The sequence below is a fragment of the Cheilinus undulatus genome, linkage group 8 (genome assembly GCF_018320785.1).
Source record: "Cheilinus undulatus linkage group 8, ASM1832078v1, whole genome shotgun sequence".
NCBI lineage: Eukaryota > Metazoa > Chordata > Actinopteri > Labriformes > Labridae > Cheilinus > Cheilinus undulatus.
Genome location: NC_054872.1, coordinates 9,602,894 through 9,623,468, shown reverse-complemented (window position 1 = coordinate 9,623,468; position 20,575 = coordinate 9,602,894). Strand labels below are relative to the sequence as shown.

At 38.4% G+C, this 20,575-nt stretch overlaps 1 protein-coding gene across 4 annotated transcripts in view; it reads left to right on the top strand.

The window, feature by feature from the left end:
• Positions 1-20,575, top strand: part of oxr1a (oxidation resistance 1a) — a 186,320-nt gene that overhangs the window by 88,923 nt on the left and 76,822 nt on the right. Inside the window, exon 1 of one of the 4 annotated variants that reach the window (XM_041792776.1) lies at positions 14,361-14,667. The exons of the other annotated variants lie outside the window; for them this stretch is intronic. Coding sequence (XP_041648710.1) covers positions 14,514-14,667 — 154 coding nt within the window. The 5' untranslated portion in view covers positions 14,361-14,513. Of the gene's footprint in view, positions 1-14,360; positions 14,668-20,575 lie in introns of those variants that run through there. 4 annotated transcript variants of the gene reach the window in all.

The following is a 20,575-nucleotide window of genomic DNA, read 5'->3' as shown; positions in this document are numbered from 1 at the left end:
TCCCCAGTGCAGATTTTTTATTTAAAGCTGGTACCGGCAGTCTATGACTGCTGAGACAGCCAGGTCATCCATTTCTGGGGTGTCTCAGTTTAGTTAAGTTGCACAGAGGTGCATTGATAGAGACATCATGCCATTTTACACAGTAGATTTGAGTTGAGAGCAGCCAAATCATGCCTGGTGTCTCTTAGGTTTATCAGTAAAGCTATAACTCCATGTCAACCCAGATCAATCTCTCTGACTGAGCAAGCTAAGAAAAGATTCGTTATCCATTTCTTGCTCCAACCCAAGAAAAAGGAGAACCAGTGATAAGTAGATTTTATGTCTCTTACCTCAGTGAGCAAGTATGTTTGGTTTGCTGATTAGGAAATACATTGACATAATAAATGTTCTTAAGGGAAGTCTTCAAAACACTGGCCGCCATCCACAGCATATGGATTGGCTTGAACCACTGGCATTTGTTTCAGGCTTATGTATGTGTTGTAGTTCCACTAAACTGATCACTGATTAATGTTGACCCATTAGCATTAGCCACAGTTATTCTACGCAGGTCCACTTATCTGTTTGCAGAGCTGTTTCCAGTAAAGAGAGGGAAAATCAGCAGTTTGTGGGTAATCCTAAGGCAGCCGCTGCCCCCAGCATCATCTTTAGTGTTCAGAGTGACAGGGCTACCACATACATTTGCTCTGTGTGTCTTAATCATGTCATGTCTTGCTGATCTACTGGTTTGGGTTTTGGTTAACTGGTTTTCCCTCCCAAACAGTCTGTTCACCTCCAACTTCAGTTCTAGTTGGTGGTTAGGGAGGATGTACACCAACTGGCCACTTTATTAGGTACGTCTGTTTGATTGCTTGTTAACACAAATTGCTAATCAGCCAGTCACATAGCAGCAACTCAGTGCATTTAGGCATGTAGATGTGGTCAAGACGATTTGCTGAAGTTCAAACAGAGCATCAGAATGGGGAAGAAAGAAGATTTAAGTGACTTTGAATGTGGCATGGTTGTTGTTGTAATTCAGAAACTGCTGATCTTCTGGGATTGATACCCACAACCATCTCAAGGGTTTACAAAGAATGGTCCAAAAGAAAGAAAATATCCGGTGAGCGGCAGTTGTGTGGACAAAAATGCCTTGTTGATATCAGAGGTCAGAGAATAATGAGCAGACTGGTTCGAGATGATAGGAAGGCAACAACATGTCAAACCTTGCCACTTCTGTCCACTAAGAACAGACAAACTGAGGCTACGATTCACACGGGCTCACCAAAATTGAACAATTGTAGATTGGAAAACATTGCCTGGTCTGATGAGTCTGGATTTCAGCTGCAACATTCAGATGGTAGGGTCAGAATTTAGTGTAAACAACATGAAAGGATGGACCAATCCTGCTTTGTATCAACAGATCAGGCTGCTGGTTGTGGTGTAATGGGGCATGGAATATTTTCTTGGCACACTTTGGGCCCCTTAGTACCAACTGAGCATTGTTTAAATGCCACAGTCTATTTGAGTATTGTCGCTGACCAGGTCCATCCCTTTATGACCACGGTGTACACATCTTCTGATGGCTGCTTCCAGCAGGATAACGCACCATGTCACAAAGCTCAAATCATCTCACACTGGTTTCTTGAACATGACAGTAAGTTCACTAATGGCTTCCACAGTCCCCAGATCTCAATCCAATAGAGCACCTGTGGGATGTGGTGGAACGGGAGATTGGCATCATGGATGTGCAGCCGACAAATCTGCAGCATGACGCTATCATGTCAACATGGACCAAAATCCGTGAGGAATGTTTTCAACACCTTGTTGAAACTATGCCATGAAGAATCAAGCCACTTCTGAATGCAAAAGGGGATCTAACCTGGTACTAGTAAGGTGTATCTAATAAAGTGGCCAGTGAAAGTATCTTGCCACTCTTTAGGTTTAGCGTGTTGCGTGTTTGGAGGTGCTAGAGTGCAGGTTTGTGCTGTAGTTAGGAAGTAGTATCATACAGGTCATAGTAAATTATTAAAGCAGATTAATGATCAAAGCTTGTGAAATGTAAGAACTCATGAAGCAATTGAGTTTTTGTTGTCTGGAAAGATAGTCACATATTTAAAGAAAATACGCCATGGCCTTTGCTAAATGGAATAGAGTTTAAACCAAACAATCATAATTATTCTTATTAATAACTTGTGTGAAGTGATGCAGATTTCTGGTGTCTGAATAAGAGTAGGATAGAGCAAATGGAAGAGGGAGAATTGGAGAGTCAGAGCTACCTGTCACACTCTAACAGAAGCACCCACAGACATGCCACAGTGCCTTTGCCAGCAGAGCTGCTTGTTTGCACTGAGATAAGCCTTTGCCCTACTGCCATGGTAGTATACATCGGTCACGTAGCACCAGAAAGCAGCTTAGCCCAAGAAGAAATCCACTGAAGGGTCTGCTCTGACTTTCATTTCCTTCTGAGTCTTTGTCTCTCTCTCTGTTTTCTCGTCATCTCCTAGGTTTTTGCTCTATCATTACTTTTCGGCTTGTTCACTGATTTACACTGCAAGAGATCTCTCACAGTATTTATTCATTTGCCTGCAGCATAAGTGAAGTGAATAGGTAAACTTGTTGAAATCTGCTGCTGTGCAACTGCAGATGATCTATTAACAACCCATGAGTCGGTATCATCCCTCACAACTAGTTCAAACTAGGTGAACAGCACTCATTACAAGCAAATACAACCTATTGATAAAATTGAGTTTGATGTGCATGGACTTATGCTTGCAAGACATACTAGGACATGCACACTAGGGACAACAGAATAATTTGCTGTTATGCTGTCTTAATGTCAGGAACATTTGTATGATGTAAGCTTTACTACACATGTCCTTTGGATCTTATTCTGACATTAGTTCTTTCACTAGAAAAGATCCTCATTCACCAAGAATGCAGTGCATTATGCTGCCCATTTATGCCATGCTGTCTAATTTGGCCAACAAGCACATCCAACAGAGATATTTATCTATCCAGGTTGGTGTTTTATTGTATTTTTTAGTCCTAGAAAAAAAGAACGATTAATTTTCTGCTCTGGAGCAAAAAAGCAAAGCACTGAAATAGGCTCACTGCTGAATTTAATGCAGTGCCACTATAAAATATTTGTGGGTCAGATTTATTGGCCTGCAGGTGTAATAATTTTGACCTGGGAGCTCAATTCACGAAGGCCACAGAGCAAATAATCCCACTATTTCTGACTTAGTTTGAACAGGCCTCACGCCATCCTCCGGCTAGTATTGATTGCATACAGTACCAATGCACTAAGCAGTTTTCTTCACTGAAACACCAGCATAGGTAGCTGTAACATATTCATTTTTACAAAGAAGATCAGCCACTTTTTGTATTTTTTTATAGGCTTCTGAATGCCAACAGGAAAAATTAGGGCTCAATAGAAAATGGTGCCTGGGAATTTATGCTCAGGCTGACAACGTCACAATATGACACACCATTGCAGTCCCCTTAAAAAAACATTACCATTCCTCAAAACCTAAAGCGACAAAGTGCCATCAGTGCCTTATATATTGCCAGTTCAAGGAGAAATTTGTATACCCATTATGTCTTGCCTGCCCACGACCCCAACGGGATAAGTGGTGTAGAAAATGATGGATGGATGTCTTGCCTGCAGTTTAAATCACACAAAGACATAATGGTTGGATGAAGTCATTCCACCCTTCCTGCTGGTATTAGATATACAAAGAAGAAAGGGAAACAGTGGCGAGGTATGACAACTGAGCCATCAGGGCAAATCGATTCTAAATCATGTTTATGTGAAGCTTTTGCTACTGTTTACTTGCTGTCTTTTACTTTAGTGCAAGAAATGTAAAAATCATACACTGGGGCAACAGTTTTTTTTTATTGTAGCATTGTTGTAAAAGTAAAATAATGATGCAACTTCATTACAGTGGATCAACTCTGATGTAAAAAGGCCCATGTAGATACCTTCTAAGGGGCATGTGATCAAAGTTAAAGGGGCACAATGAACTGATTGGAAAACAATTAAATGTGAACTAAACTTAGAGAAAAGGCTTCCCCTCCACTCATCTATGAGGATACCACTGTATCCCACCCACAACTTTTTGGGTATAGTTGTTCCTGAATATCTTTGGCTCAGTGTGCTTTGTGAATTACTCTACCAGGACTTTGCATCTCATTCTGTGCAGTAGCACTGTGTTAGATGGCACTTTCAGTTTGTTGTGTCAGTAAAAATGCCCTCACTTTAATCTGTGCTGCTCTCTGAAACTTAGTGTAGAAACGAAGGGGCTACAGTCAAAGTCCAAACAGGCAACAGTTCTTGCTTTTTAGTCGTGAATACTCAAACAGGTTTACATGCTGATGTATTATCCAGTAAAGCATATTTATAGTTCATAAATGAGATGAAGAATGTATGGGTCGGATAAAGTTCAAAGTTGATGAACTTCTACTGCAGATCAGCAATGCTTAAACAGTATGCAACGGCTTGTGACCTTTGTGATTTTCTATATTTGCATGAATGTTAACAGGTTTTGAGCATTCCCACTGCCAGTGACCAGAGGCATAAGCGCTACTGCAGCATCATATATGCAGAGAACTAGGGGTTTACCTTTTGTGGAAGTAGGCTAGTATGCAGATTAAAAATTAAGACAATATGTACTGCTCAGGCAGTCAGTCATTACCAGCTTTCTTGAATTTAAAGACCCTACAAAGTGAAAATAAATCTGTATTTAGGTTTGTTGAATAGCAGGTCACTGTGTTATGAACCTCTAAATCAAAATTCAGTCATGAAAAACGTCTCTAAGTTTATAAAATTAAGCTTCAAAATAATGAAAAATGAGGCAGTCAATGCTGCTCTAGGATGGTGTGGGTGTGAGAAATACGATCCTCTGAAATTAAAAATAATGCTACAATCCCAATTGAAGAAAGCACTTGCACTATTAGCCTGCCTCTTGACCTTATGTTGACCTTAGAAGAGGAGACAAAGTCTGTTTTCTGGCTCAAATCTCTGTTACGGTGCTTTAAATGATCCATACATCACTGTGGCTGATAGATTTGGCAAATTTACCTCACAATGAACAAAAAAACAGCATTTAACTGACTTTAACTAACTTTCAATAAAGGCAGTGACATCAGCTAACAACAGACTGTATTGAGCTGAACTGCTCTGTGATTTTATACTGTAGTGTTAGAGGGGTGGGGTCATTCCCATTGTGGGATGGGACATCATGAGCCCACATATTGGCCCCACCCACATGAAACCAAGCCAGGAAAGAGGTGAAAAACTTTCTGACAGTCTAAATCCAGACTTCAGTCACATGTAGATCTCCGTGTTTTCACATGTTTACAGCAACCATGTTCCATCATATCTAGTGTGTTAAGACACAACCTTTGGATTTCACTTTACATGGTCTTTAAGATGTCAATTTAGCCCTCATTGCCTTACCCTTATGTGCAGATGTTAGTATAAGAAAAGACGTGTATTTACAACAGTTTTATGCTCTTGAGCATAAAAAACAACACTAAGTGACCGGCATGCCCCTTCTCTTTCTTTCTTTCCCTCTCCTCTTTTCTTTCCTATGTACTAAATATTAGCAATACATTTGCTAGAAAATAAGATGCATTGATAAGGGAAAGAGGAATGCGAGAGACTCCAGGAAAGAGCCCTATGAGCCCTGCAGCAGATGGATGATTTCTTGGCTGTGGTCATCAGTCGTTGGGGCCACCCAGCTTCTTCAGGCAGCCTCAGACAGCTGGGCATCTGCAGAGGATAGATGACCAAGGGGGGTTGTGGAAGTGGTGGTTATAAATAGCATGCTCTGACACCACTGGTCATTGATCACAACTAGCCACCCTGTGCTACTGTCCTGAGAGTGATGCCCAAGCATTAGGAGCTGGTTGGATTGCTGCAACAGTAGGTCAGAGTGCTGTGTTGGCTGCAGAGGAAACTACGTGGTCAGTATAGGCTTAGGTTTCTAAGCAGGATTTTATAAATGGAGGTGATTTAATGTTTTAATGAGGTTATTTTTAAGAAAGATGGCTTTCTTCTATAAGGGTTGCCAAAACATCAGCTGTTACATGGACTTAGATTACATGAGTTTATTTTCCACTACATGACTGTAGGTTTTAAATCTTTTCACCTAACTAGCTTATTTAATCTTTGATCTTTGATCAGTTTACATAGAGGCTTGCATGACTTTTGAATATTGTTTTTTTGTCTTTGGTATCATGACTGGCTTAAAGGAAAGTAAAGACTGTTGGTTTTATTTATTTTTATTAGAAGAAAAAAAACAAGGCATAAAAGAGTACAACTACAAGCTGCTGATTTATGAAAACCATGGTGGCATTGATGAAATAATGTTGATAAGGGCTTATTTCTTTCCATGGCAGGATAATGTGTAATAGTTAATTGCCTGCACTTTCAAAGTTTCATATCCATTGATTTAAAGGCCACAACCATCTGTTAATTCGAGAAGTATCAGTGCCATGTAGGTTGTCAACACAGTTTTATTAAATGTTGTGTCTGGTGCCAGAGGGGACATGTCACTTTTTGCAAGCCCAAGTCTTGTTTTAGGTTTTTAGGTGAACATTAATGTCAAGCCTCTAGTTTTTATCATGCTTTTTCCTACAAAATAAAAGACATAAGTACACCATATAAATGCACCCCTCTTGTCTTAGTACAGAGGAACTGGTGTTGCAGTATCCCCTGCTAGACTGGGCTCTTTCATTGATTGGTTGAATAAAATGTAGCTGTAGATGAATAGCACCTTAAATGAATTAGGCTGCTCATGGTACTGCAATCTGATAAAAGAGAAAACATTTTTCTGTGTTATAAAACCCATCTCAAATTGCAGAGTGCACTGCTTCTGCACCAGTGTTGCAGCTGAGCTATATTTTGCATGAATAGTAGAGCTGAATGATCCATGAAAATAATCTAATTGCAACTTTTTCCCCAATGTTGCAATAGTGATTGAATATGTGATTATTACTAGGTTCCTCATCTTATATATTTTTCAATAAATACAAGCAATTAATCATACTATATTTTATCACACACACTATTTCATAGTATGAATAAATTAGGGCAAAACAGTTTGAAACAAATATCTAATTGTGATTATTTTAGCTCATATTGCAGATTTTTTTCAATTGCTATATTGAAGGTAATGATCATTTTATGTCAGTCTGGTTTTGAATAAGAAAAACATACAGATTAGTAAAGCAGGATTCTTTATTCTAATGAAATCTTGAATGTTTGCATAATTTGCATCAAATCTCTGCTGCAAAAAGGGACTGAACTGTTATTTTGTCACATTTCAAGTTAAAGAAACATTGCAGCTTTTGTAATTTGTAAATTGCAGCAGGTCATATTGTGATTTAATATAGTTTGTGATTAATTTCCCAGCCTTAGTGAATGTAGAGAGGATGGAAAAGTCTAAGCTCAGGCTAACAGGAAATTATTGCCACCATGAAGTAGCACTAATAACAGTAAGAGTCTGAGTACAGCTGTCTTGTATAACTTTGCTGGATCCCAACTACTGACAGTTTGATAATCAACCATAAATAAGCCTGCCTTTATTTTTTAAATTACTTTCATTCAAAAACTATCAGTGGTAGGCCGATACATTTATAGTCATTGAAAAGCACTGGAAAAAAGGTATTCAGCAAATGCCAATCCTTAAATTAATCTACAAACCAAAGATTAGATTGTGGATGCAGCGGACCTGCAGCAGATCTGGGTGCATTTTCAGGTGCTTGATAAAGTTTGATATAGTCAATCCAATATCCTTTTCATTCTGAAGATGTAGCATTTGTGAATCTTTTTGTTTAGGCTTTGCATCAAATAATTAAAGCCAAACTATATGACATGCAGTAATGTCTCTTTTGTATCTGCAGGTGATTTGTGTTTGCAGCGGTATCAGCTGTGAAGTTTAGCTGGTCGTGAACCAGATGCAATGGGAAACGCATAATAGGGGAGATTAACAATTCAACTGAAAGGGTTAAAAAAAAAAAAATTAAAAGATTGGGGACAAATCTTTAGTCCAAATTGAGTCACAAGGTTTTTAGAGGCAAGTCCAAGTCAAGTCTTAAGTTGCATGTGTGTGTGCTTGAAGTGCAATTGGAGTCCAAGTGTGAAACTTGAGGCTCCGTCTCTGATGTCCAGCGCTTTTAATCAAATCCGACGGACATTTGTGAAACAAGCAGCTTGGCTGGGATGGACGTGGTGTTTTTTTTAAAGCTAACCTCAGTGTCAGAGGATTTTTGCATGTTTTCATATGTTGCTATAATTGGATGTTTATTATGAGACGAGATGGCATACAGTAAAAGGGTTCTGACGTGACAGGCTCCTCGGCCAGTATCAGTTTCATATAGAAGTGTGTCTCTAAACCACTGAGCCTCAATGACTTATCTTTTTGCCACATTTGCCTTGGTTTCAAATATGATCCAATATTCCCCCTCAGCAGGCCGAGGGGACTGTCTTTACTGCCTTTTATTGTGAGTGTGAGCGTAAGTCTACTTTTAATTGGTGATGTCTGGTGTCTTTTGTGTAGATTGGGGCTGTCAGCATAAAAGCCTTAAACACTGAGTGAGGTCAAAAATGAATGCATGTGTCTTTTTTGCATTAATCACATGCCATTGTGATTTTTCTTAATGGATAACAGTGTTAAACCCAGAGTATGCACTTTGAAGCTGTCTCCTTCATCTAAGTCATGGTTTCAGACCACATTCATGTAGCAGCACAGCATTTATTCATGAAATATATCTTCTTGACTTCATTTGTTTCCCAAATCCAGACACTGGTGAGAATTCTCTCACACTGTTTAAATTGTGTTAAATTCTATAAGAATGGCTTTCATAAAATACTTAAATTTCAAATATGCAACTGAGGTTAATCACAAAGTTTGAGGCTCATTGGCTAACCATAATTAAAACACCTTTAGCTTGATTTATACTTTTACATCAAATGACTCCTTAGCTCATGCTGCAGCTCCTCACTACCCTGAATTCCATGAAGAGGCATGTGCATGCAGCTGAAGTACACCCCCTTAAAAAATGTACAGAAATCTACCGCAAACTCTGGGATTGGTTCACTGAGTGGCACTGGTTGATGGTCAGTTTTTGACCTACAAGCCCATTGTTTGAACTCTGAGGCAGTGGTTCTCAGGTGGTGGGTCAGGACCCAAAAATGGGTTCTAGAGTTGTTTTTGATGAGTCAGGAAGGTGTACCTGGGAAAAATTGGGCATAAAGTCGATAATGTATGGAATGTTTAGGCAGATCCATTTTTTGACTGTTTTCCATGATACTAAGTATATTTTTGTAATTGTGAAAAAGCTACAAATAAAATTGTAAAAAAAAAAATCATAATTTTGAGATTAAAAAGTCAAAATTATGATATTAAAAATCAAATTTATGAGGAAAAAGTCAGAATTATAAGATGACTTTGGCTGTGTCCAAAATCACTCCCTATTCACTATAGTGCACTATATGGTGAATATGCCATTCTCTTGTGGTGTTTGAATTCTGAGTGAGCATTGTTATTCACAATATAGTACATTCATTCTATCCCACAATGCATCTTGAAAAGTAGTGAACAGGTGATGGTCACTAACCAAGCAATATTTCCCATCATGCATCGTGGTTGCTGCTCTCATACTTGACGGAGGAACGAAAGAAGCACAGAAACATAAAAACTTTTAAAAGCTTTATTTGTTTGTTGGTTTTAACCAAAGTATTTAATCTGCAAGAAAATGTGAAGGATTCAAAACTGAGTCACTTTTCCCCCCTATGAGGATTACAAGACATGAGACCATCATCTTTATGCAAAAATAAGTTATAATACACACAAAAATGTTGTACTATTTTACCACTCAAGACACACATCTTTTTTATCTACTAGTAATTTTATTTTTTTGTTAAAATACATTATGTTTAGTATCAGTTTTCAGTGAAATTATCGTAAATTTCGATCCTCAGCCATTGTCATGGAAATCTACGAGCCTATATTGCTCAACATTTTAATTGTGAGACGACAATGACGTCATTGCCTGCGATCGGAGTAGTGTCTGAAATCATTTTTGTGTTTTGCAGTTGAGTCCACTATATAGTCCACTATATAGTGGATAGGGAGTAGGGAATGAGTGTCTGACACAGCCTTTATCTCATGATTTTGACTTTTTATCTAGTAATTATGACTTAGGATTCTTTTTTTCTGTTAGAATTGCCAAACTGTCACATTTTTCTTTTTTAAGTGGAAGAAATGGGCTTTCATAGTTTTGGGATGTGGGGAAACTAAAAACCAGACAACTCAACAGTTTTTTAAAAATATGTTTAATAACAGTTAGCTTTATTTTCACCAACTTATTCTAAAGAGAGTAGGCTAATGCATTATTGCATTAATAAGCTTAATTTTAAGGTGAGAGGAATGGGTGCCTTTTTCAGTCATGATATGACTCATTAGTTTGACATAGAAGTGGTTACTGCTGTGCTTTATTCAACATAAAAACTGGGAAGTAGAAATATATTAACAAAATACCTGGCAGATTTTAAAAATGTGGTTGGGCAATGCCCTTGTTATTTTTTAGAGATGTAATGTAGTAAATGGTAGTTTCCACTGCAAGAGTTCATCATGCCACGTAGTTTTCCATTGGATAAATTCCTTGATAAAATAAAACACAAATTCTGTGACACATTAGTAATAGTCAATATTATAAAGTAAGAAAGAATCTGGTGTTTTTTTTAATAAAAAGAGATAGGGACATCATTAACTGCTCTAGCCATTAGCCTGCTCACACTTCAACATAACTAGTAAGGTGAGCTTCCCAAGCAAAATGTGTATATGTTCCATATCCTCTTTTTAAAATCACCCTTTTATTCATCATGATTCATGCCTGACAAGAGTTTTAAAAAGAATATCAACCAAACGTAGAAGTGTTTAAACACAAATTTGTTATAAATGATAAACTAGTCATTTGTATTGATAATGTCTGTAATGCACTGCAGTGTGTGTGTAATCTGTGTACATGAGAGTCCCAGGGCCCACAGCTCTGCTTCAGTCAGCAGATGCACAGCTCACAGGAGCAGTTCACTGTTTATCAAATACACTGAGAACTTGCAGGAAAACTTTCAGACTGGCAGATAATTTGTGTACTGCATGTGCATGCTCACTCACATGCTAATTCAGCCGTTCAAGTGTGCACATGTGGCTGCTGAAGCTTCAATTATGTAACCATGCTTGTGTATACCCACCATCAGTTGACAAAGCAGCAGTGGCAGGCCCCCTTTGGCCTTCATGCTTCTTGTTGTGTTGAAAGTCTTCCTTTTCTTAGGACAAGATGCCAAAAAGCACCAGGTGTACAGCATGAAAACACAGAAGGTTATTTTCAGTGAGATAAAATAGTAATAAATACCTCTTACCTCTTAAAAACTCCCTTTGTCCTACTCGACAACAATATGATTTCATTTGCATAAGAGAATAAAATGTTTAAATATCACATTGTTTATTATATTTATACTATTAATGTGAATCTGAAATGTCAGTGCCTCAAAACTGTGCTTTATTACTATATAAGTGATTTTTTTCACTTGCAGCAGGTCTTTTAAAAAGCTTTGTTCCTTTTATTATTTAACTATTTCAGACCAATCAGAGGTGGGCGTGATGGTGATGTCATCAGTGAAGTAAAGGTGCAGATCTGCAGGAGGCAGGTGAACATGGAGGCCTTATAATAATGACAGCATGATGAAGAGTTTAACAAAAAACATCTGTTGATTTAACCAGAACTTGTCAGACTGCTGTGTCAGACAGAGTGGAATTGATCCATTAAACCTAGAAAAAGTAGAAGCAGAAGGGATTCTGAATTATTTAACTCAGGTTTTCTTAAATTTTTAACCATCATTAGACTATGTGTGGAGACACATAAATATCAGAGATGTGCATCGTGTATGCTTCATGTTGTTGAGTACATCCATTTCAAAATGCATAACAATGGCGTCATTCTTCTTTTTCTTCCTTAAAGGGCCCTCTAGACACCACTCTATCAGTACGCCTTGTGTTGTTGAATACATCCATTTCAAAATGCATAACAATGGCGTCATTCTTCTTTTTCTTCCTTAAAGGGCCCTCTAGACCCCACTCTAACTTAGCCCCCCCCAGAATTTTGGCTTGCATGACACCCCTGGCTGGAATCAATATCTTTAAACATCTGAAGTTTAAATAGAGGGAAGAAAATGCAAGCCTGCCTCACATGAGGGATGTTATGGATGATTTAATGACTTCCCTGGGTAATCAAACAGCATCTCAGTGTATCATGCAGCTACTAGGCCCCATAGGGTGGCATAAAGCCAGTTTGAGTTCCATCTACAAATATTTACAAAATGCAAAGTGTAGGAGCATGACCCTGTGCAAGGTCAGATGCAAACAAATATGCAAAATGATGAAAATAGTCTATGATTCAAAGTCTAGGCCGCCCATAAGGAGTGATAAAGGGGAGAGCTCTCTGGGGCCCAGCCAAATTAAGGGTCCAAGGAGGTCAGGAAAAATCATGGTCCATTGGAAAGTTAAGCTGTGATATCCATATTTAATCTTCAACCTGACTAATAATCATATCATCAAAACAACAACAAAAAAAGTTTTATTAATGAATGCTTTGGTAAAATACAGCCTTTTAAAAATGTAAAACCTTTAAACAAAATTCCCCTTTGATTAGTAAGGTTAACAGTGTGGATGGGCACACTTAACACTCCATTTCACAGCTAAGCCATAATGTGCTTAAACATCAGGATACCAGAAAATGAAGAAGAAGAAAGTGAGACAACTTTAATAAAATATAACTGAATAATTGTGAAAGAGACGTAAATAGGTGAAAAGTGGCAAAAATGGGTTGAAGTGGCAAAATTGGGCAAAAAGTGGCCAGACAATGGATAAAACGAGTGAAAAGTGGTGGAAATTGGTTCAAAGTGTTAAAAATGTGGCAAAAAGTGGGGAAAATGGGGTTAAAATCAGGAAGAATTGATTAGAACTGGCAAAGTAATGCTGCAAAAGGGGCCATAATTGGCTAGAAAAGTTGCGAAAAGGGATTAGAAGTAGCAAAAAGAATAGGCAAGTATTGGCAGAAGTGGTTAAACAATGGCCAAAAAGAGGTATAATTGTGGCAAAAGTGGTTAAGAGCGGCCAAATGTGTTCAATGTGGTTGTGTTTTAAACATACGTATTTGAAGAGTTCAGTTTACACATTTTTACATGTTCAAAGGAGAATAATGATTATGTGGAATTGGTTTGGACAAATGTTAAACAGCAACGTTGTTGTAACTGCATTTTGATATTCTAAATGTTGATAAATGGTTTTCTACAGCTCTCCAACACAGCTTGAGAGCTGACAGATTAAAGGGGATTTATCTCAAATTTAAAACTAAACCTATGTGACTTTTTGATCCTCAGTCTGTAATACATTCCTTTTATTTAAAAATAAATTTTAACAGTAGATTTGATCGTGAAATAGTCCGTTTTTTTTTTACTTAATGCATTCACCTGACCTCAGACTATCCCATCTGGGGGGAATAATGCATGCACTACCCCGTGACACCAGCAGATGGAACACATTCAGTATAGGATCTGGCTTTTACTCTGTATGAAATCACACTCAGCCCCCTACCAGGACATTTAGGTTGGCAGCTTCTGTCAGATGTATGAGAAAATTTTTCCCTTTCCCCTAACTTTTTCTGTCATGAAAACAGGAAAACAATTTAACTCACTTGCCTCACTGATCTTTAACTTAATGAAATGTATCTACTGTTCTACACCTAACTCCTGACTCAGTCTGCTGACCAGTTATTTAACCTATTCCTGGTCTCATCTATTCACATTTTACATTTCTACACCACATATGCCATCACTCCTTATTTCTCATGAAAAGCATACAATTCTATTATTATTACTATTATTATTATTATTATTATTGCAGGTTTTTATTCTTTTTGACGGCGAAAGCTCCAGTTATTGATGACTATTCAGCCCTAGCAAGAGTTAAATGTGATGAAGAATCGGTTGGGTTGTTTCATCACAATTAATTTAATAAGTCATATTCATATCGAAATAGTTCTAGACCCAAGAATTAGGACATACTAATAGGCTACATATTGGTTTAACTTTTTCGTATTTAGATGATTCTTCCATTTTTTAAACTGACATGATTTCATTACTACTGCTTTTTTATATAAAACAAGTGTAAGAGGAACAACTAGTTTGCCAGAATAATCAAAGATCTGCTCGAAATAAACCCGAACTATCCCAGCCAGCGACTGCAGCGTTCAGCGGTAGGAGGAAAGTTTTCACTTGTTGACGTAGCCCGTGACGAATAGTTCCTGTTTTTGGAATGTGTTCTGCATGCTGCGACTTTACACCTCACGAGATCGACGCCTGCTTTTTAGCCCACACTGCGTGTTCTGCTATGTCTCTGATAATCAACAGGGACTGCACGGAGTTGGTTTGAAGTTTATTTCGTTCGTGTTTGTGGCAGTGAGTTGACGTTATGGACTTCATCCTGTCTGTTACGGGCAGCGGTGCGAGAGTTGTCAGAGAGGCTCTCGCACAGAGACTATGGCCGGGACCCGGAGAGGAGACTGTCCAAATTCAACAACCCCATGCTAGATCACTACAGGTTAACACCGTCCATTTCCAACCAGGTTGGTTGAATGTTTAATGCTGTTAACTAATTACTCTGGAAACAATATTTTGCACGCTTTGATATGGAGTTTGGTGCCTGAGTCTCTTGGACGTGTGTTAATTTTAAAGTTTATTGCATAAATGTTACCTGTTGGTACGAATGGTGGACGTGGGGTTAAACAAAACGTTTTAACCTGCAATTCGGCATGGAAATAGGTTATTTACGGGCTTCAGCAAGTGTAGTCCTGATTATTAGTTTACTTTTTGCTGACTTCCGCTGCCCCCTGTTCTGCTTCGCTATGTTGTGAAACTCTTCAAAGCTGCAGAGGTAGGCAGCTATTTTCTTAAAATGTAGGGCAGGTCTACCGTAAGCCTATGTGTAAGCATACCTGAATTCATAAAGGTTATACATATTTTCAGTGCGTTTTACATTATGGATTTGTTTTGTAACGAACCCGTGATCTCCAAACATAACCTGCTGTTGCTGCCAGACTACCTTCTGCTAAAATAGTTATTTCACTAGCCTGCTATTGCTTCGACGTCATTTCCTTAAAAGTGTCTTTACAGTCATTTAGTTCAGTTTTAACCAAGCAGTGGAAATTGCATACTTAAAGGTGAAGACGGATAAAAATGAAAAAAATTTAGACATATTAGGCATCCATGCAAGTTTATAGCCTACCTATAGCCTATGTTTCTGCTTTCATTTACTATAATGTGACAAAACATTTTTGAAACTTGCTGTTAAGCAGTTAATATTGGAAAAACTCTGAATGGCTAGTCAGGACTGAAAGTCTCTGTTGTACCTTGGGTGTCTGCACTCATGCCTGTAACCACTGGGGCATCACAGATAGTCCACCCCAGCTGGCAGGGCTTCCTCTTGTTGAGCAGCCAGAGTGAACAATTGTCCTTAAGGCTATATGCACATCTTAAGATAGCTCTATGTTAATATTTGTTTTTCCAATTTTTAAACTGCCTCTGTCAAATAATATTTTTGAGGCTCATTAGTGTCCTTTCTGACTTTTAGCTTAAAGAAGAATATCTCACATTTATTTAACCTTAAAAGAAAACATATAGTCCATAGAAATATGTAGAATTCATCAGACGCTACACCATAAGATTGCTGGAGGTTGTCGGCTCTGAATACTTTGTTACATCTCAGCCTGTGGACATCAGCTGAGCACAAACTGAGCACAAACCCACACCAAATGCCAGTCAGACATTATTACATTTTGTGGTTTTGCAGGATCTGGGAAGATACAGATGCACTGTCCTTGGTTAATCACTGGGCTTCTGTTGCTAGAAGCTCTCATTATGCCTTTTAAAATCAATATTTAGGCAGAAAATCCACAGTGGAGCCCTTACTTACATACTTGGCATGACTGTGGTTTTAATAAAGAGTCTGTTTTTCTTTTAAAGGTGGTTTTTGATGCACAGTTTGTCACCCTTTATTATTTTTTAAAGGCCTCTTGCAATCTTTGCTTACAAGAACAGAATATATTTCACCCAGGAACACTCTTGTCATACATTTAACCATTTTATTGCAAAATCAGTATACAGATTTATTTGGCGGAGAGGGCTCTGCTCAAGAGATGCTCCCTGCCTGAGTTAATCAAACATGCTTTGACTTTCTAGGGAGCACTTAGCTAGAAACCCCCATATGTGTAGATACATTTATGGCAGTACATATAGTGAGTAATATAAAATTAATTCAAAAGCAATAAATATATGAATCTGAATATTAGGGTGCGACAAGCTTTATGCTATAAAGGAGGAGGCTGGGGTAGAGGAGGTTAAGCTTTGCCAGCAGCAGTGTGGTGCATCAGCATTAATGCAAGCAGGGGTTGGTAAGAAGTATGCCATATTTAGATACACTGCCGTGTTGAGAGAAAGAGCTGTGATTGGTCGTGGGAGCTGGGAGGCGATAATTAGGATTAGCTAGCCATCAGCTGATCGCTGCTGGAAGTATTACCACCGTGTCCTGCACATTTTAAAGCCGTGCTCTGTTTTCTATCTTCCTGAGTGCCATTGTTCGGTGTTAAAACTGGTATTTATAATTTAGATCAAGTGAGGGGGAAGTTGAGTAAAAACATATGCACAGCGAGGCTTGCTCAATCCAGGGAAGTGCCTGCATGCCAGTTGATAGTTATCATATAGGGCAACAGATCCGTCTGATTCCACACAAATTTTTTGCATTCATGGATGATCACATGAACCGTACAAGCACAAGGAGGTCAACTGAGATTGAAGGAGACAAGGCACTTGTGTCACTGCAGCCTTGCTGCATTGCCAGAGTTCTAGACAAAACAGCACATTTCTAAGCTGGCCAAAAACATCCACCTCTGTGGTTTAGTAAAATTTCAAATATTTATTCCAGTGTTCAGTTCCTGAGTCATTGTAGAAAGGCAAGATGATACACACCACTCCATATGCTGATCTGTAAAAATCTGAGGTTTGATCTACAAAAATATTCACCTTGTTTCACAAGACCATCTCTGGTTACTACGTAACGTTTGCTTCCCTGACTTTGTCTTCTGTTTATCAATCTATTATTTGTTTAGTTTATCCAGAGGTTTACCAAATCAATTCTGCTGTGTTGTGGCACATAATCTCATGTATTGCATTCAATTTATTGACCACTGTCAGTAATTTTCTTACATGATGGTAATCCTACAGTTATATATATAAGGGTAAATGCATAATGTTAATATTTCCATTTCAGCATAACATTTTAGAGGAAGGTAAACATTCTGATAAAGCCACCTAATGGCTGACCTTGTATTAAATTTTTAACAGACTATGAAAGAAGACTGGGTTAAAACCTAGTATATAGCTGACCGCAGCTATTTGGGATGCCTGTTGAAATGCCAGACAGGAGAGAGGTAACCTCACTCACCAGATCAACTGTTTCAAATATACATTGTGTGGATATATTTCACATTCATCAGGGAAAGCTCCCATAGAAAGCGTTTGGGAAGGGCAGGACTGTACAATAAATTCTCGGAAGGAAATTGGAGGAACATTTTGTTTCCCGTATTCATGACCGGCCAATCAGAGCAAAAAGACAAAATGACGTCTCGCCCATGCACTTCTCTAGAGCTAGGGCTGACGAGTTGCCGCTGCCACAGATTGATAATTGCAGAGCTCATGTGCTTGAAATGTGGTCCAGTTCTGATTAAACTTTTGCTTCTCTACAGCTACGTCTGAGCTAATAGCTACCGCGGTGGCAGCCATACGATACACCAGCAAACCCCGCCCATAGCGATTGCAAACCCATGCCGAAGCAGACAGAGAGAACAGCAAAAACATCTTTCCCTTCATGAAAAGCTTTCAGTGTGCCTCTGCCTTTGTTTTAATAAAGAAATATGGTCCAGTTCCGACAAAACTGCCGCTGTAGCTAAGGCTGAGCTAATCAATCCGGGAGCAGTCATTGACTTATATAACCTTACACGCCAGATGGATTTGTGTTTCACACATCCATCTGGGAAGGCTTCAATAGGAAACGTTTGAGAAAAGGCAGAGGCTTTGAAAAAAACTCAGAGTGTGATTGGGTGAACGTTCTGCATCTCTATGGGCCAATCAGAGTAACAAAACACGTGACAGCTGTTACTAAGCTGCACATGTGCAGCTACTGAGGAATAATGCGAAACATGGCGACTATAGATATGTTAGTACTCGACTTTTGTCGTTTCTGAAAAGAAAACAACTCTGCATTGTAGGGCTGGGACGATTCACTTTTCTCCCGATTCGATTTTTTACAATTTTTTAGGTGCCGATTCGATTTAAATTGCGATTCTACGTTATTGCCGATTTTTGCAATCTTTAGTTAGCTTTTTAAACACCAGTGAAAAAGATGAATGATAATGATGCCTACAGACTATATCAGGAAAAATACACATCACATGTGTATAACGATACATCACAAAATATGTCTAACTAGAGAATACAAAATAGTCATAAAATGGTCAAGTGCAGGATTTCTCAGTTTATTCACAACAATTTAGTATCAATTTCACAGAATTTGACACAGACTGAGCTAAATACTGAATATGAAGTGCATAAAGTCTATACATATGTGTGTAGTATATATATATAACTTATTATGTAATTTTAAGTTAATATCGAATTTAACAATGTAGAATTAAGCTATTTAAAAAATATATAGTCCTGCATCATCTCGCATTTTACCTATCTTTGTTCAATCTGAAGATGAGGATTTTCCCCATTTGTTGCACTGAATTAAAATGCTACTGTGATTTTTTTTTTTTTTTAAGAATGTTTCTGCCTTAAAACCATGATTTTGACTTTCCTTTTTGTATATTTGCCTTTAAAATTATTATTTTAACATCTAATTTTGCGTTTTGACCTTTTGAACTAATAAAAAGGTCAAAATTTTGAGCCTTTTTACTTATCATTTTGACTTTTTAAATCTCAAAATCATTCATCATCAGTGCTGATTTTTCCCCAATAATTTATTACTTGCGAAAATGAGGTTTAATGTTTGGTTAAACCTCGTTTGTCCCTCAGCTTAGACCTTAATTCAGATTTCGGCCCCTGCTGTGATTGAATTTGACACCCCTGCAGCGTGGCTACATTAGCAGCTAGCTCCACCAGCCTTCATTCCTCTCTGCAGATTAATATGGTGCTTTGACATGTGGCCTTTTTTTTTACTTTTGGTGGTTATACATCAGTTCAAACCTTAACAGCCTGCATGAAACCTCATTTCTGTTTACTACTTTAAAAAACTGGCATACTACGCTGTTCCTACTACATGCTAACCGCTTAGCCACTGCTGAGCTTCTCATGTTTACATCCACGAAGTGCCAGACAGGAAGACAGTTAACCATTAACTGAAGCTACAGTGGCCTCTAGTGGCTGGAGGTTCATTACAATTTAGAAAGAGCATCATAGACCAGGATTTCAAGCTTGTGTTTATAAAAAATGATAGGAATCTAGTTTAACTGACTCGTTTTGTAAAACATATTGAACCGTTTTATCTATGAGCCATGAGCATCCCTGACTTACCATGAGTATAATTTCATTGTTGGAAGTAATGATAGGTAGGTAGAGAGGTTGAAATGAAACTGATATTAACAAAAAAATGATAGCATAGAGAATGAGATAGATGGTTTTGGTTTACATATGTGAAATTAAAAGGGGAGAAGTACTCATTCATTTCATTCTACCCCTTCTTCGTATCTGAACGCATGGAGGGTTAATTGATTAATTGTTTGATGGACTGTTCCTGACACTTTAAGACAAAGTCAGCTGGTCATCAGATTTATAGTCTAAGAAGAGGAACTTGTCTGGTGTCTCTGTTTTGGGGTGCCGTGCTTTATACCGCCCACCAGACTGGAGGAGTTGATTTGTGTCTATGGTGTGATTGATGTGCAGTTGATTCCAATCAGCTTCTGGATCCTCTCACCTTTCCCTGACAGTATCTATGTTAGAGGTTCAGGCCCTGAGTGATAGTGACTCTGATGTCCACTGTGAACAAGGCAATGTTTAGTATGGTGACGACGGGCCTGTAGGGGTGCTTCCTGTCCTGTTTTGTGTTGGTTCAGCTTCAAGTGGCTCTGCCTAAATCAGATATTCAGCTGTTCTACCTTCTGTTTGCATTCAGTGCCCTAGATGAAGACAATGACTCATGTCTTGTCTAGTCTAGGACTAGCCACCTGGGATGCAATCATTTGTACCAGTAGAAAAGAAAGTGGGGAGAGAAGCTAACCTGGGGGTTACCATGCCTTTGCAAAAGACTACAAGAAGACTTTTAGTTTAATTTTCATCATTATATCTGTTTGGCTTTTCCTGTGTTTCTAACAAAGCATTTGTTTTTTAACAGTGTGGACCTGTGACAGAAGCCCCTCAGTAGTAGGGGGAAAGGTCTAGACACGGTAGCCCTGAGAATCCTAAAGGTATTGACATTGTGCA